The 15179-nt window shown below is 54.4% G+C and overlaps 1 protein-coding gene across 3 annotated transcripts in view; it reads right to left on the reverse strand.

Annotated features, from left to right (window-relative positions):
* The window catches only part of RNF220 (ring finger protein 220), a 327682-nt gene that overhangs the window by 111508 nt on the left and 200995 nt on the right, over nt 1-15179 (reverse strand). For all 3 annotated transcript variants that reach the window (XM_034778230.1, XM_034778229.1, XM_034778231.1), the window contains one exon: nt 8712-8841. In XM_034778230.1, coding sequence (XP_034634121.1) covers nt 8712-8841 — 130 coding nt within the window. The remainder of the gene's footprint in view (nt 1-8711; nt 8842-15179) is intronic.

Here is a 15179-nt window from a genome sequence, read left to right on the forward strand (position 1 = left end):
GAGACATTTACAGCTAGACTGGACGTAGGCCTGGAGAACTGCCTGGGGGAGAACAGCCCTGCCTTGCCCGCAGCGACGGCCCAGGGGAGCGCTAAGAGATCTCTCCCCACCCCACCTCCATTTTGAACTCGGGTTCTGACGTGGAAGCCAAGGAGATGCCAGTCACAGTCCATTAGAGCCCTGAGTGAGGGCCAGACCCTGAGCCAGCAGCCTCCGCTCCCACCGACCCCACTGAGAGCTGAGCACCTGGCAGGATATGGCCCTAAATTTCAAGCCCTTTTGCTAGGGGAAGTTTCAGCAAGTTCCCCCGGCCCGGCTGCCTGCGTCAGCTGCTCGGCTCCAAGCTCTGGACCAGGCCGAGCGGCCTTACACAGGCTGTCAGGCAAGCTTCTGCGAAGATCAATCAGGAGATGGGGAGGGTGTCCTCGGCCGCCTGGCAGAAAGTACTGTGAGGCACTTAATAGTACCTGTCCCCAGGATCTCCCAGGAGTGGATTTATGCCTTGCGAGGTCACTTCTGTTGAGACTCTAATAACATGACTTTATTAGCTTTCTTGTTCCTTCTTTAAGATACAGTAGCGGGGGGGTGGTCATACCTGGGAGGGGGGGCTAGATAGGAAGCATCTGCCCTCACGAATCCCCTTCTCGCTGACAAGAGGGAGAGGGAGAAAAATGATGCTCCTTCGAAATTTATCATGCACCCAATTACAATGTTAATTGGCAAGTCCCAGAAATCAATTAATTCGCAAATTTTTTTCAATTAAAAATTAAGATAAATCATAAAAACGTTATTAAGCAAAGGCCAAACTCCATGAACTTTTTTTTTTTGTAGGCATCTGGATTTTTTTTTTAATTTAAATAAAAAAAAAGAGAAGAGCTGTGTTGCCAAAGCCCGATGCCCTTGAGTGTCTTTGCTGAAGCGCAGGGGGCTGTCATCAGCAGGACTGGGCTGAAGACAGATAAAAAAATATCGACCGGTCGGACACACTGCTTCTGTTTTATTGATCAGGCGGGAATTTAACTTGCTGTGCATATCCACCGTGTCAGCAAGGGCCACAGGCGAAATTAAAAGTACTTGGCTTGGAGATGTCGCCTTGATATGGCGGAAGGGAGGGGTGGGGGGACGAAGGGGAGAAAGGGAAGAAGCGATGAAAGAAACAAGCAGATGGGGAAAAAATAAGATGAAAAAAGAGGGAAAGAGCCTGGAAAGAAAGAAAGAAAGAAAGAAAGAAAGAAAGAAAGAAAGAAAGAAAGAAAAGTTAGCCCACGAGGGAGAGAGAAGGACAGGTTTAGATGTCTAGTTCTCCCTCTGTGACACTCATTCAGTTTCGGCCCCCCCGAGCTATGTTCACCTGTCTCACTGCTTTTAAGGGGAGAGATTTACTATGTATTTCAATGGAGCTTTGTAAAAAAAAAATCTCACTCATAAATGTCTCTAATCTCACTCATTCAAAGCCTGGTAAGTCTGAGGCACTGCTGCTCAGGGAGTGGAGAGGCAGCGCCTGCGTGCTGGCTGATGTGTTTATGTCCCTGGGCATAAATCTGGGAGACCGGAGGCGAGAGCCATGACCCTGACATGACATGTGCCAACAGAACTAATTTGGGTTTTACACACTCTATTTATCCTGGTGAGGCTTGGGAGTGCGCCTCGCTTGCCCCTTGGAGACCGGCAGCTTGGTTTGATTCTTTTGGGCGGCTGAAGGGAGGGGCAGGGCTGCCAGTCAATTTTTGCATCATGCAGGCCTCTCCCTGGTCCATGCTAGGAGCCGTCTTTGGTGACATAAAGCCCAGGAACTCGCTCTGGAATTAAACCAGCCCTGTGCACACGGGGATCAGAGCTGTGCAAGCGGCAGCCCGGTTTAAAGGCTCTTGTAGGAGCAGGATCCCCCTGACACCTTCCTGCAGGTCCCTTCTGCACCACATGTTCATACCAGCGGTAGGCCCCACTTACAACACAGCAGCCCCCCAAGATAACTGAGGCCGGCAGTGAGGATGGGACTGAGCCGTATTTGAAGCATGTTCCCAGACTCTGGTGTTCTGGTCCCACCGGAGACAGGGCCCCCTCCAGCTTCCTGGAGAGTGTGGAGATCTGTAGCTCTCTCTTTCTTTCCCAGCAGCCCCGCGAGTCAGCCCTCTCGGCATGAGCGAGGGCAGAGGAACCGCTGCCAGGAGCCGAGGCAGCAGTTTCTGCTCCCAGCTTGCCTGCCAAAGGAGGGAAGATAGCGAGAAAGGGAAAAGATTGCCCACCATAAGGGGAATGAGGAGGGAAGATTTAAATCCTGGCAGGATTCACTGATAGCCTCCGTAGGCGTGGAAGCCACTGAAGTCCTTGTGTCTGGCTTTTCCTCCCTCACCAGGAATCAAAGCTGGCACAATGGGATGAGCTGCGCTTCCCCCGTGAGCACTCACCCTGCTTTGAACGGGACCTTCCTGCCACCCCACTGCATCCTGCTCCACTTCCCTCTCCCCAGCAGCATTGGCTCTCCGCTTCCTGCCAACTGGAAAACCATTGGGAGCATTTTCCCTTTGCACCCAGTTCGAAGGAGCCGAAGGAGCCGGCCTCAGCTGTATTTCGGGAAATGCCTTGCAATCAGTTAGGACGTAGGAGAGCTCGTGTGCTGGCTCTGGGCACACTGGGAGCTCCGCAAGACAGGTCTGTCTCAATGGGGCCCCCCGTTAGCCCACAAAATGCTGTGCACACAGAAACCTCACCCCACTCTCTTCATGTGGGCAACAAACCAGTCAAATAACAAGAGCCTATTAACTAGGGAAGGTAGCAGCTAACGGAGGCTGCCCGGTGGGATTTTAAAATACGGATTTATTCAAATAGCTGGAATAAAGATGAACTGTGTTTGCCCCATAGTTGTTATTGTTTCCTGTGGACAGAGATACTACAGTGATGGGTGCAAGAAAGAAAGAAAGAAAGAAGCACTGGAGCTTCTTTAAGTAACTTTGTATCCTTGTTCAGAACCTTTTATCCCAGGCAAATATCCCAATGCCTCACACATCAGACGGTGCTTTAGGAAAGCTACGTTGCCTTTTTTGTCCAGTGTCCCACGCACATCCCTGTAACTAAAGGCACCGGTTGAGCAGCCCCTACAAGGTGTTAAACGCTGCTTATGATCAGCTGTTTCATGGCACATCTAAAGAGTCGTATGTCCTATGAGCCTCCAGTCTAGCCCTTTGAATAAGAAATCGAGCAAGTCTCCTGTCGAATTCTCCCAAAAGGCCGAGGCCACTTACACTGAAGTAATATGACTAAAGCACAATTAGCAAGACTCCACATTAAACCCAACCAAACTACATGAGACGTAATCGAGCCCTCAGACCAGGGCAATGCCTGAGTGCTTGATATCACCAGGACGGCAGGACACAGAGAGACCCGATGGACACGGCTGGTTACAGTGCTGCACCAGAGATGGCAAAAGCTAATACCGAGCTAATGCACACACAGTGAGAGAGTCTCTATCCCCAAGAGCTAAATACAGGGAAAACAAAGGATGGGAGGGGAGAAGTGACCCATTTTAGCTTAAATCCCCCCACCCCCAATTCAGTTTGAGACAGACACCCAGCGTGGGAAATTTCAGTCCACGTGATTTAAGTTTGGAAAGTTATAAGCAACTAAAAAGAAGGGTGTTATAATGGGAAGTGTTAGGCAACCTTAATTCTAGGCGTGTCCTGACCAGCTCCACCTGTAATATTCACCCAGACACACATTCTATAGCATATTCATTCATATATGTACATCGGGGCACGTTTATGTACAAGGGGCCACCACACGAGTGGGCTGGCTGCACCTGGAACGAACGGATCATCATTCTGAGGGCCCAGTGCCCAGCTGCTCCATCAGGAACCGTGTGGATGGGAGCGTGGTGGAGGCTGGGATATTTTAGTGAATGGCACACGGTGAGGGTGTGCTGGAATGTGCCCTGCATTGTCCGGAGACCCCAGATTCACAAATGGCAGTCAAAGAGTGGGCTGCCGTTCGCCCCTTTCCCTACACCACTTCCTTCCGCACCCTGCTGGGGCCGCACGTTCCAGGGCGATTACACCAGGCGCGCTCTCTTCACGTGGAGGGATGGGGAGCGTAATGCTTCCCTTGTGTGCGTGCTCACAGCTCCCACTGACATCAGCAGGAGCACGAGGCTGCATGCAGGGAATGGGATAGCGGGAATCTGGACCTTATGGAGATGCTTTTGATTCCTCAAACGACCCCCACCTCCTGGATAGGAGATGGAGATGCAACCCACGCTGCACCGAGAGACACTCAGATCAGCTTCGGGATATTACTGCCTGCCGAATTTCACAATAGACTGATTGCTGCTTCCGGGCTACTCCAGAGCTGGTGTCAATAAATACATAACTATGGGCAAGACAGACAGGTGCAGGGCCTGATCCATGTATTCTGTACAGGCTCAATGGGGCCTGGGGCATAAATACGTGCCATGCACATAGGTCTGACGTGGCACTGTTATTATTTATTATTTCTATTGTGTGAATGCCTACAGGCCCAATCAAGGATCAGGTCCCCATGGGGCTGGGTGCTGCACATAGATAAAATGAACAGAGGGCCCCTCCCCTAAAGAGTTTCTGGGACTGGTTCCACACCCAAATCCTATTCTTCACAACTGGCCTTTGGCTCCTTGGAATGGGTACTTCCCAAAGGTAAGCTCCGACTTCATTTCTCTGCAGAGGGACAGCATGAATTTTCCGGCACTGAAGGAGTTAATCCCATAACGCTGAGGCTTGTAGTTTTGTTTACTTTCAATTTATACCCTTCGCTTAAAGAGGGAAAAAAAAAGAAAAAAGGGTGGGGGGAGAAAGCCAGGTGACATATTCTAAGAGGGAGCACCGAAAACGTGTTAAACACTTCAAAATCTCATATATTCAATCGGCCTCTGGCAAGACATCTGCCTAATGTTAGCGCTTAAATATCCTTTTCCATTTTACATGCATTCAAGTCTCATTTGAGCGAAATGAAACGGTATTATTAAAGGGAGATTTTGCACAAATGGCCTGAATTTGACATGTCAAGTTCAATGAGGCTGTTACATATGTAACGCCGAGAAGGGCTCCGAGGCGGCTGGCTCTTGAAACAGCGCCAGTGGCTCAGAAATGAAATTTGCATGCAGCCCTCTCCCTTCCCTCCCTCCCTCGAAACGCTGAGCTGGGACTGGCGGGGAGGGTCTCAGGCCCCAGCCACTTTAAGGAGGGGTTTGGACCCAGATCCAATGGACCCATCTCAGCTCAAACCCACTCAACATTTCAAGAGGCTTCTGGTAAATTCCACTTCACTACGTGCTCTGTTTCAATGACTGCCCTCAATGCTGTTTCTCCCACCCCTGGTCTCTTCTCAACACAGGTGATTGCAGTCACAGCTGGTTGCCAGCCCCTTGGGACGGCATCTTCTGCCTGCCCTGGCCACATTGGCTCAGTTGTGCTTCTCCTTGCCTGAGAGTGGCTTTTTTCTGCAAGCCTCCAGCACTGAGCGTTCTCCCAGCCTGCGGGAGCGTGGCTGGAAGACCTTGAAAAGCCCCTGCCGACATCACCACTGGCTATGAGACAGGAAGCTACGGAGCATGTGGGGCTGCTGGGCCCCACCCTGTGGAGACGGTTCCACAGCCCGAATGATCTGGCCTGCAAGGAGCCTTTTTCTGCAGTTTGGCCTATGCTCCATCCCATCCCTCCTGTGCATACCCTGGGAATTCCTCCTCTTTCCACTGCTTCCCACGCTCCCTCCAGTATGCCACTAACTTCCTGCTGAGACGGGGCCTAACCTCAAACCCAGCGTGCCAGGCAAGGTCGCTCCATACCCAACGGTCTGCTCCTTCCAGCCCAGTATCCCCCCTCTGGAAGCAGGCTGGCCCGGGCGCTTTGGAGGGAGCCTTGCTAAGCCTGGGTGACGATGCCTGCAGAGTGGGCCTGAAGGGATCCGCCTTGCCTCATCGCAAGCGCTGGCCATTTGTTTTTGTTGCCACACAAACCATGACTGGCCGTGTCCTCTGTTCAAAACCGAGCCCTCCCAGGAAAGCAACCCCGGGCATGTTTCTCCCCATCGGATTGATCAGTAACAGCTACTCAGCTAGTTCCATAACGACTCGGCATTGCCAGGGAGCGGGCTGGGCTCCTGCCCCGATCCCCAGCACGTTTGGAGCCCTGCCTTTACTTGTATGGTTATTGGATTATTTGAGATCCTCGTGAGTTTCTCTCTCCTCTCGGTGATGTGTTTCAGGGGTAGCCGGGTTAATCTGTATCAGCAAAAAAACCGAGGAGTCCTTGTGGCACCTTAGAGACTAACAAATATATCTGGGCATAAGCTTTCGAGGGCTGGCCACGTGCCACAAGGACGCCTGGGTTTTCTTCTCGGTGATGTGTTGTCCTCTTGCTCCCGGCTCTTCCTGTGGCCAGGCCTCCGGGGCAGGGAGCGGAAGAGGGGCCACTCGGATGGTTACAGCCAATCGGCCCTGCCTGGCTGGGAGAGGTTCCAGGTAAGGAGCCACATTTGTGTCCCGCTCCCCGGAGCTCCTGCTCACCGCCCTGGCAGGAGTTTCGGTGGCTCCCTCCCCGGCTAGGGCGGCCGCGGCCAGGAGGCGGGGAGAGAGCGGCAGGGCGATGAGCGGCTTTGTTGCAGATTAGCCTCTCTTGCCTGAATCCATAGACTAGATTGACTGTTATCTGTCATGGCACGGTGGGAGTCGTTATTTAATAATTAATAAAGACCTCTGATTCTTCTTCACCGTGCGCGGGGCCGAGCAGAGCCGGCCGGGGAAGAGAGGGCGAGCCACAGAGAGCTGTCTGCTCTTTAACTGCCGCTGTTATTGAAAGGAATAATGCCATTCTTTTTCATTTGTCAGCTGGCCCACAATGGCCCTTGTCACGCTTTATGATTTAGGGTTTCCTTTCCTTTCCCATTAAACGCCACCTTCCCAGCACCAGAGGCTGCTCGGCAGTTTCAGTTTCACTCTGATATTGGCCCAACTTCCTTGATGGGCTGCTCTGACCACTAATTGCTTCTCTTCATTTAAACCTGTTCACTAATTTGCAGTGGCCCTTTATTAAGTTGGATGCAGCCCAAATTACACCATAAATTACGCACACAAGGGGACTGGGTGTCGCGTGGGATAAATGGATTGGCTGTTTGCTTTTCCCCCCCTCCTCTCTCTCACTGTCTCTCTTTTAAAGAGCCATGGAGCTGCACTCCACCTGAGTGCCACCTGGGTGATGAATCTGGGAGGTCTCCATCCAGCCCACATTCAGGAGGTCTCTGCTGAGGTTCCCTCCATTCCCCCTTCCTCTGCAGCCGATCACAGTCGTTGCTTGGCTGGAAAAATATCCCAGACCGAGCTGAGTCTGAAGTGGGCTCTCTCCAAACCTCAGCGGTGGTCTGACCAGGTGCTATGGGGCAATTAATCTGAGCCACTCCCCCGCCACCACCAACTCCCTTCCCTATCCCTCGGTGATGTAACTTAGCTTCCCGTCGGCAGTTTGATTCTTTTTCTCACCTTTTAATGACCGGGGAATTCATTAATAATTGAAATAAACACGCTCTTTTCCGAGGCTGCTGAGTTTTATTAAGGCAGGGGCAGGGATCTGCCAACCCTTGGCTACAGTCATTCCCTAAATAACTGCTAGCAGTTAAACTGCAATTAATTTTTTTTTAACTAGGGGACTTTGCTGTGCTGGGGAAAGCAGCAGGCAGTGGGAGCTGAAAGGCAGCCCAGGGCAGCAGGCTCTCTGCTAAATACCTGCTGCCTTGGAGGGGGGGGGGTTGGTTTTGCCCCCTTGAGCCCCAAACCTGCTGAAGCAAAGTACCAGGGAGGCCTCGAGCTGACAGTTCTAAGTACCTGCTCGCCCGAAAGCTCGCATCGCAGTGGGAAGCAGCATGTCCCTGGGTTTTAGCAGGGCTGGAGAACATAAGAACATAAGAACAGCCAGACTGGGTCAGACCAAAGGTCCATCTAGCCCAGTCTCCTGTCTACCGACAGTGACCAATGCCAGGTGCCCCACAGGGAGTGAACAGAACAGGGAATCATCAAGTGATCCAGCCCCTGTCGCCCATTCCTAGCTTCTGGCAAACAGAGGCCAGGGACACCATCCCTGCCCAGCCTGGCTAATAGCCATTGATGGACCTGTCCATTAGTTTATATCTAAGGAGTGCTTCCGAATCTCTGCCATCCAATTGCAATGAACATCAGGGAGACATTACTCAGTGGAGTGTATTTAATGGCCGCAGGAAGCAGAATGAAGGGACAAGGGCTGGGGGAAGGAGGCATCTCCTCCCCTGGAAGGAAGGCAGGTGAAGACCAGCTCTGAGCCCCAGAGGTGCAGTGAGCGTTGCTGGGGACTCAGCGGGTAAACGCACTGGCCCTTTGTTCTCTGGATGTCTGGGTTTTATGGTGGGCACTGCGCTCCACTCCCAGTCAAGCCAATGGACAGACTCCTGCTGACTTTGACGGGGGCTGGATCAGGCCCTGGGCTCCCATGTGAAAATGAGTTTGCTGGTTTTAGCCCAGTCCCCTGGGTGCTTCACGCCCACAATCCCCCCCCCTCCCCACACACACACCGCGTTCGCTATCACTGGCAGGGTCTGCTTGGAAAGCGCCCACGGCCGGCTGGCCCTGGGGAGGCTCCTGCTCCCACACCTGGATTTTAAGCTTCGGCCAGTTGGCCGCTCTGGCGGAGAGAGGATGGAAAAACAGGGCAGCCCCTTACCTGACGTTCAGCTGAGTGAGTTTCTCCAGCTCCTGCTCCATGTGCTCCTGCAGCTCGCCAGGGCGCAGAAGGACCTGGCAGATGGGGCAGATCGGGGCCTGGCTGTCGAACAAGGTTGCTTTCTTTTTGCCTGTGGGGAGAGGAGCGGAGAAAGCATTAACCCTCGTGCCTGCGTAAGCCCAGGCTTGGTTTTAACTGACATTAGCCCAGCCATGTTTCTCTGCTGGCCACACTGTAGCGCGTGGACCTGAGAGAGACCCCATGACACACAGATGCTAAAGGGGGTGGGTGGGCGCCCTGCCCAGCCCCACGGCACAGCAACCCTGAAGGGAGCCGAAAGGAAAGGTGCAGCTTTCTTTTTTTTTCTTTTTTGGTTTCTATCGCGGCAGCTCCAAGCTTTTCCTGTGAACAGCCGGGTCAGACACAGCTTCCGGGTCCTATTCCCTTGCATGACTGAGACGGGGTGTTTGGGGCCAGGGCTGGGGGGGGGAATTGCTAGTGTGAGTGACACGCTCCCACCTGAGGCTGGCTGAATTTCAGCGTGATGATCTGAGCACGACTAACAGAATATGGGCTGATGGGACAAGCTATTCCATAGCGTATTTTCTAATGAATGTCATTCCCTGGCAGCAGACCCAGAGAGAGCACCAACACCCCTCCAGATTTCGGCTCTTCGGCCCGGCACCCTGTACACCTCAGCACCAGCGGGGTCTAGTGAACCGAGCACTCCTCCATCTGTCTCTCTGTCTGTATCCGCCTCTTGTCTGATGCAGGGCCCGGCTTTGTTCTCTTTGCACAGCACCTCGCATGCCCAGCTCCTAAATAATATTCCTGGCTCTGCCACTGCTTCCCTGGATGGCCTAGGGCAGGACCTTTTCCCCGCTCTGTGCCTCAGTCTCCCCAGCTATAAAACATTGCCCTGCCACTTGGAGATGGACGGACGATAAAGCGCTAATTATTGTTAAGCCCGCCAGCCCCCTGTGTGAGGTGGGCCAGGAGCATTACCCCCAGTGTAGAGAGAGGGGAATTCCCCCAGCCCACGCAGGAAGGCAGCGGCAGAGCGGCCTACAATCCAGGGCACTGCTCCCCTCCTCCCACCCCGCTCAGGGATGAGTAAGTCCCACTGAAGGCCATGGGAATTCCTCATTTCCTGTGGTGAGAGGAGAGAAACCCCCAGAGCGCCTGCCTTGTTCCAGCTCCGGACTCAGAGCACACGCCCCTCCCTCCCGCCCAGCCCCACTCCTCCAGTAACAGGACGTATAAAAGGAGGGCTCAGCGCCATGTGGGAGCCTGGCGGGGGCTCCCTCCCGCTCTGCAGCAGCTTCTCATTACCAAATCCCACCCTGCGCTCCCTGGGGCGCTGCACCATGGCCACGGCCACACGCCTCGCCTGGCTTCCGGACAGCAGCTCCCCGGCGCTCCAGGACGAAGGCTGGCAGCCCACCTGAAAGGTCAGGGTCCAGATCCTGGCTTTGCTGGGCTGAAGTTCACAGCATCACACCAGGGACGTGGTTCGTCTCCCCATAGGTTGATGTTATCAGGGGGCCGATCCTGAGAGGTGCTGAGTGTCTCCGACTTCCCTGGGAGTTGAGGGCACTTAGAACCCTGCAGGATCAGCCTGGGGAGAGCTCCGGAAAACTCGTGCGGCTCGCCCCAAACCTGAGAACGCTGCCTTTCTATTTTCACTGCACAACCAGATTTCTCTGTTTAAGTCCCTGTTCCTAAGCCAATTTCCTTCAGCTCGGAAACTTTATTGCCCCCTCCGTTAGGAATATACAGCGCCTATTTAACATAAAATAAAACTCTAAAGCAAACAATGAAGCTACAATAAAGGAAAAAACCCCACCGGCCTCCAAATCCCTATTTCCCAGCTGTATTAGCGACTGTGCTCATAAGGGGGCGTGCCGAGTCCAGGTCTGAGCACTCCTGCAAGGGGAAGCATGCTTTATGGCTGCCCGTTGTCATCTAATGTGAACCCTCCTGCTGGATTATTTATTTATGTGTTAGACACGGATCAAATTGGTGAAATCCAAGCGAGAGGCAGTAATGCACAATAAAGCAGTCTGTGCTGGCTACAAAGGGCTGCATGCAACGTGGCCTTCCAATCACAAGCCCAAAGGTGCCATTTTATGGCTCCTGAGAACGGCGGAGCTCAGCTCAATGACTCCCCGTTAAAGGAAGGATGAAATGTTGGTGCAGGCACCTTTCCGGGGTTCCTGCTGCTCACCGTATAAACGGCCCGTGCACACACTGAACGAGAGGCAAGGTCTGAAATAAGTGTGTGACTAACCTTGGCTCCCCCTTGCCTTCCAAGGGCACAAGTAGCCAGTGATGGTGCTTCCGTGGGGCTCGCAAAGCACTTTAGACAAGGCCGTTAATTAGCCGTGGGGCAGTTAGCTAGCAGCTCACTTTTCCCAGGAGGCAATGGCGACAGCGAGAGGGAAGGCGCTTGCCCAAGGTCAGAGCCAGAGATCGGAACAACACCATGAATTGACCGTCTCTTTACAGCCCCTCCTGCTCTAGCCACTAGCTCATACTCCCTTCCCAAAGCCAGGCAGGGAACTCGGGAGTCCTGACTCGCAGTCCCCCTCTAGCCACGAGACACAATTTCTGCCTCCAGCCCAGAATGGACCCCAAGAGTTCTGACCCCTCTCCCACGCCTCCCTGCTCCATCCACTGGACCCCACTCCCCTCCTGGCAGATTTGCAGACATGCAGCTTTGCTATCCTGGGATGTCTCCCTCTCTCTCAGACACAAGCTCTCTCCTCAGTCTCTCGTGTTTAAATAATGCCCCGAAACCAAACCAGAGCCAAACAGCCAGCGCGCGCTGACCCCGGCGGGAAAGGCCGGCATTTGAGCAATTCCAGCTTCCTGTTGGAGCCTTTCCACTTTTGTGTGGCGGGGGCTTGAAATAGCCCAGGAGGGACCCCCACCGCCTGCTATTTATAATGTTAGCCCCAGCAACAAAACAATGGCGTTGTCTGAGTCTCCCTCCCAAAATAAACAGGCCGTCTTCGAGCGGACGGGAAATCCTGCTGGGTCCCCGCTGGGTAAACACGCTGCCCTCCTAGATCCCCTCCCCATCCGCCTGCGCTGGGCGTGCACCCTCTGAGACCTAGGCTGCCTGGGACGCGGAACGGTAGCGGCTGCGCTGGGATGGGGCGGGCTCCCTTTCCTGCCATCGCCACTAGGGGCGCTCTGGAGCCACCGTCTCCAGCCGTGCTCTCAGGGCCGAGCCCGGGGGGCCTTAGGACAAAGGAGGGAAACTCCCCCGAGGCCATGCAGCAGCGGCACTGCTACAGAGGGCAACGGTGCAGCCGCCTCAAGAAACCAAAGCAAAACATGCCCAGCAAGTGCCAGGGGCGGCTTTGCTACCCTCAACTGAATGGCCTGTTTCACCCGCTCTGTGTCAGCACGCTGGGGGCATGCGGACACTGCCCTGCAATGAGCTCCCCTGGGCAGCTACGGGTTAAATCGGCGCCGTTTTCCTGGCACGGACCAGAGCTGTAGGCTACAGGATCCTTCCTCGAACGCTGGGGGCTATGAAATGGAGCCTGCCTGGTCTCCAAGGGGCCACGTGGCTTCCTCTCTGCCAGGAGACCGCCCTCCTCTTCCAGGGCCTGAGCCAAGCGCCGCTGCCGTTAACGGAAAGACTCTCACCGACTACATTGGGCGCTGGTGTTCCCAAGCCCAGCCTCCCTGTCCAGGGTCCAGCCGGCCAGGCCAGCAGGAGCAGTGAGCAGTGCTCCCCTTAGCTGCCGGCTACGCACACTGTATTGTAACAAAGCGGTGCCAACCAAGCACAGGGCAGCTGTCCCTACTCGGACCGTGGTGGGGACAGCAGGGCGAGAGCTCCCACCCCCTTGCTCCGGTGAGCGCAGGCGCCTTCCACGGGAGGTGTCGGGGGGCATCCTCCATCAGGGTTCAGCAGTGCGGGGCCTGTGACACACAGCTGCGCTGGTGCTTCGTGGCAGAGAGGGCAAGACACGGCCACTACCCAGAGGAGCTGCCAGTCTCACTACGAGCAGCAGGGAGGGGACCCGTTCTGACGCCGACACACGGCTCCCAGGCCTGCAGGACTAACGGGAAATAGGGAGCGCTAGATGTGTTGTCGGTGTGCAAGGCCAACTGAGAACACACCCCGGACCGTATTCCCTGGCCTCAGAGCCCAGCCAGACTCCCACCCTTTGATCTCTTCTGTCGTCTGGGGATGACGCCCGGGCATCGTGCAATGCTAGAGAAGGGTGCAGCGACTCCTGAGTGCAACAGCAAAGCAGGGCGGAGACATCCCCAGCTTGGCATCAGCCCAATCCCTAGGTAGAGGCCGGCAGGGCACTCACCACCACGAAGGAGAGAGTCCGGCTCTGGGATCTCAAGCCGGTCACTGACCCAGCCCACGCCACTGAAAATCAGAAGCCGCCTCTGAACTGAGCTAGGCGGGTAAATCTATTCCACTGGGTACCTGTGACAGGCGCTGCCCAGAGTTCCCATCCTGGGTCAGACCTGCCTGCCCATGAGGACGCAGCCGGTGCCCCCAGCTCCACTCTCCGTACCTGTGCCAAGCCCGCTCCTGCGAGACCCTGAACGGCTCTTTTCAGGGTTTGTTTTTGGCAGCTGTGTTTTTGTTTTCCTCGCCTCTCTTTCTCCCCCCCCCCACTTCAGTCCCTTGTAATGCTGTCGGGCTTTGCTCCAGTGTTTACCTTCCTCGACTCCGCTGCGTTTCCCCGTCGCTGGCTAGTGCCAGAGAGATGAAAAGGCAGAGCCCGACGCTCCTGCTGTTTGCAGGGTCTCTGAGGCTCCGAGGAAATGTTTAAATGTAAGTGTTGAAACTGAATATTTCCTGCCCTGAACGCAGAGAGTTCTTGATACACAAATGAACTCCTGCACCGTGGAATTTTTCCACAGGCCCCTTCCGAGGGAGCTTGCAAATGGATCACAACCCAGGCGGCTACTGAATTAATAGTAACGCACCTGCCTCTCCCTTCTGGAGCCTGGGACCTAGATCCTTGTCTTGGTTACATTGATGTCAATCCAGAGCAACTCCACTGATTTCCATGGTGCGACTCCAGATTGACACCTGCGTGACTGACAGCAGGATCGGGTCCCTGGGCTCTGAACGCGGCTTAGAGATCCGTGAAATGAGTCTGGCAATCGCAGCTCAGTCCCCAACGAGCTCCATTGTTATAAAACAGACACAAATACAGCCTGTGCCCACCTATTAAATCTGAAATAGTAGAGAGGGTTGTGTCAGGATTGAGGGGCACCGGCAGAGCTGCATGGGGGGGATCAGGGCTGGGATACCAGGGGGCTGCGGGTCGGGATTGAGGGGCATCAACAGAGCTGCTGTGGGGGGAGGGGTTGAGAGCTGGGTACCAGGGGGCTGCGGGTCGGGATTGAGGGGCATCGGCAGAGTTTGGGGCAGGGTGGGTGGGAGGAGCCCAGGGCTGGGGGTTGCGGGTCAGGAGTGAGGGGCATCAACAGAGCTGTGTAAGTCTGTTGCTGAAGTGACTCTAAAAAGAACAACTGAAGGAAACTCCTTCACTTCAAACAGCAAGAGAAATGCAAAGGAGGCAACTCCTCCTCTCAGAGACTTTGGACAGCGAAGTTCTCAACCTCCTTCAGCTCCCTCTGAGCTGTAAATCGCCCCCGAACACCAAGTAAAAGTTCCTCCGCTCAGCTTTAAAAAAAAGCGGGCATCCCCGGCAGCGAATGCAATGGAACCGACTGGCGGGTAATAGGTGGGGTCAGATGACTCACCAATAGCGCATATAAGGCAGCTGAGACCTCCGGCTGAATTCCCACCGGCCCTTTCCATTTCCCACGGTGAAGATGAGCTGGGTTCCTCGGGCAGCATTATTACCAGATCCCAAAGAGCAGGATCTGGTAACAACTGGGATCGCACCAGACTGGGGAGCTCAGAGCTAGGCCGGATCAGCGCCAGCTCTAGCAGCCAGCTAAAAACACAATCCCTAGCGTGTCATGATGGGAACCAGGCAACCTCCAGAAGTTCTTTGCCAGGGTGGGTCAGTGTCACTATCCCCACTGCACAGATGAAGAAACCGAGGCATTTGGCGGTGAAATGAATCCCACGGTGAGGCAATGACTGACCTACGACTGACTCCCAGCCTCCTGCTCCGAGCACCAGATCTCACTCGCTCCTTGATCTGGAAATAGATCCCAGGAGTCCTGACTCCCAGCCCTTCCCACCACCGCTCTAGCCACTAAACCACAGCCCCCTCCTCAGGGCCAGGAATCCTGAATATTATCAATGTCCATATCATGTAAAGGACCCCTCAGCTCCTAGCGCCACAGGCAGATCAGATCGACCTGAGCTACAGATGGATGGGAGAAGAGACGTGGCTGAAATGGCACTATAGAAAACCCTAGACTAGTTTAAAAAAAAGAAGAACAGGAGTACTTGTGGCACCTTAGAGACTAACAAATTATTAGAGCATAAGCTTTCGTGGA

This window comes from Trachemys scripta, chromosome 8 (genome assembly GCF_013100865.1).
Source record: "Trachemys scripta elegans isolate TJP31775 chromosome 8, CAS_Tse_1.0, whole genome shotgun sequence".
Lineage (NCBI taxonomy): Eukaryota > Metazoa > Chordata > Testudines > Emydidae > Trachemys > Trachemys scripta.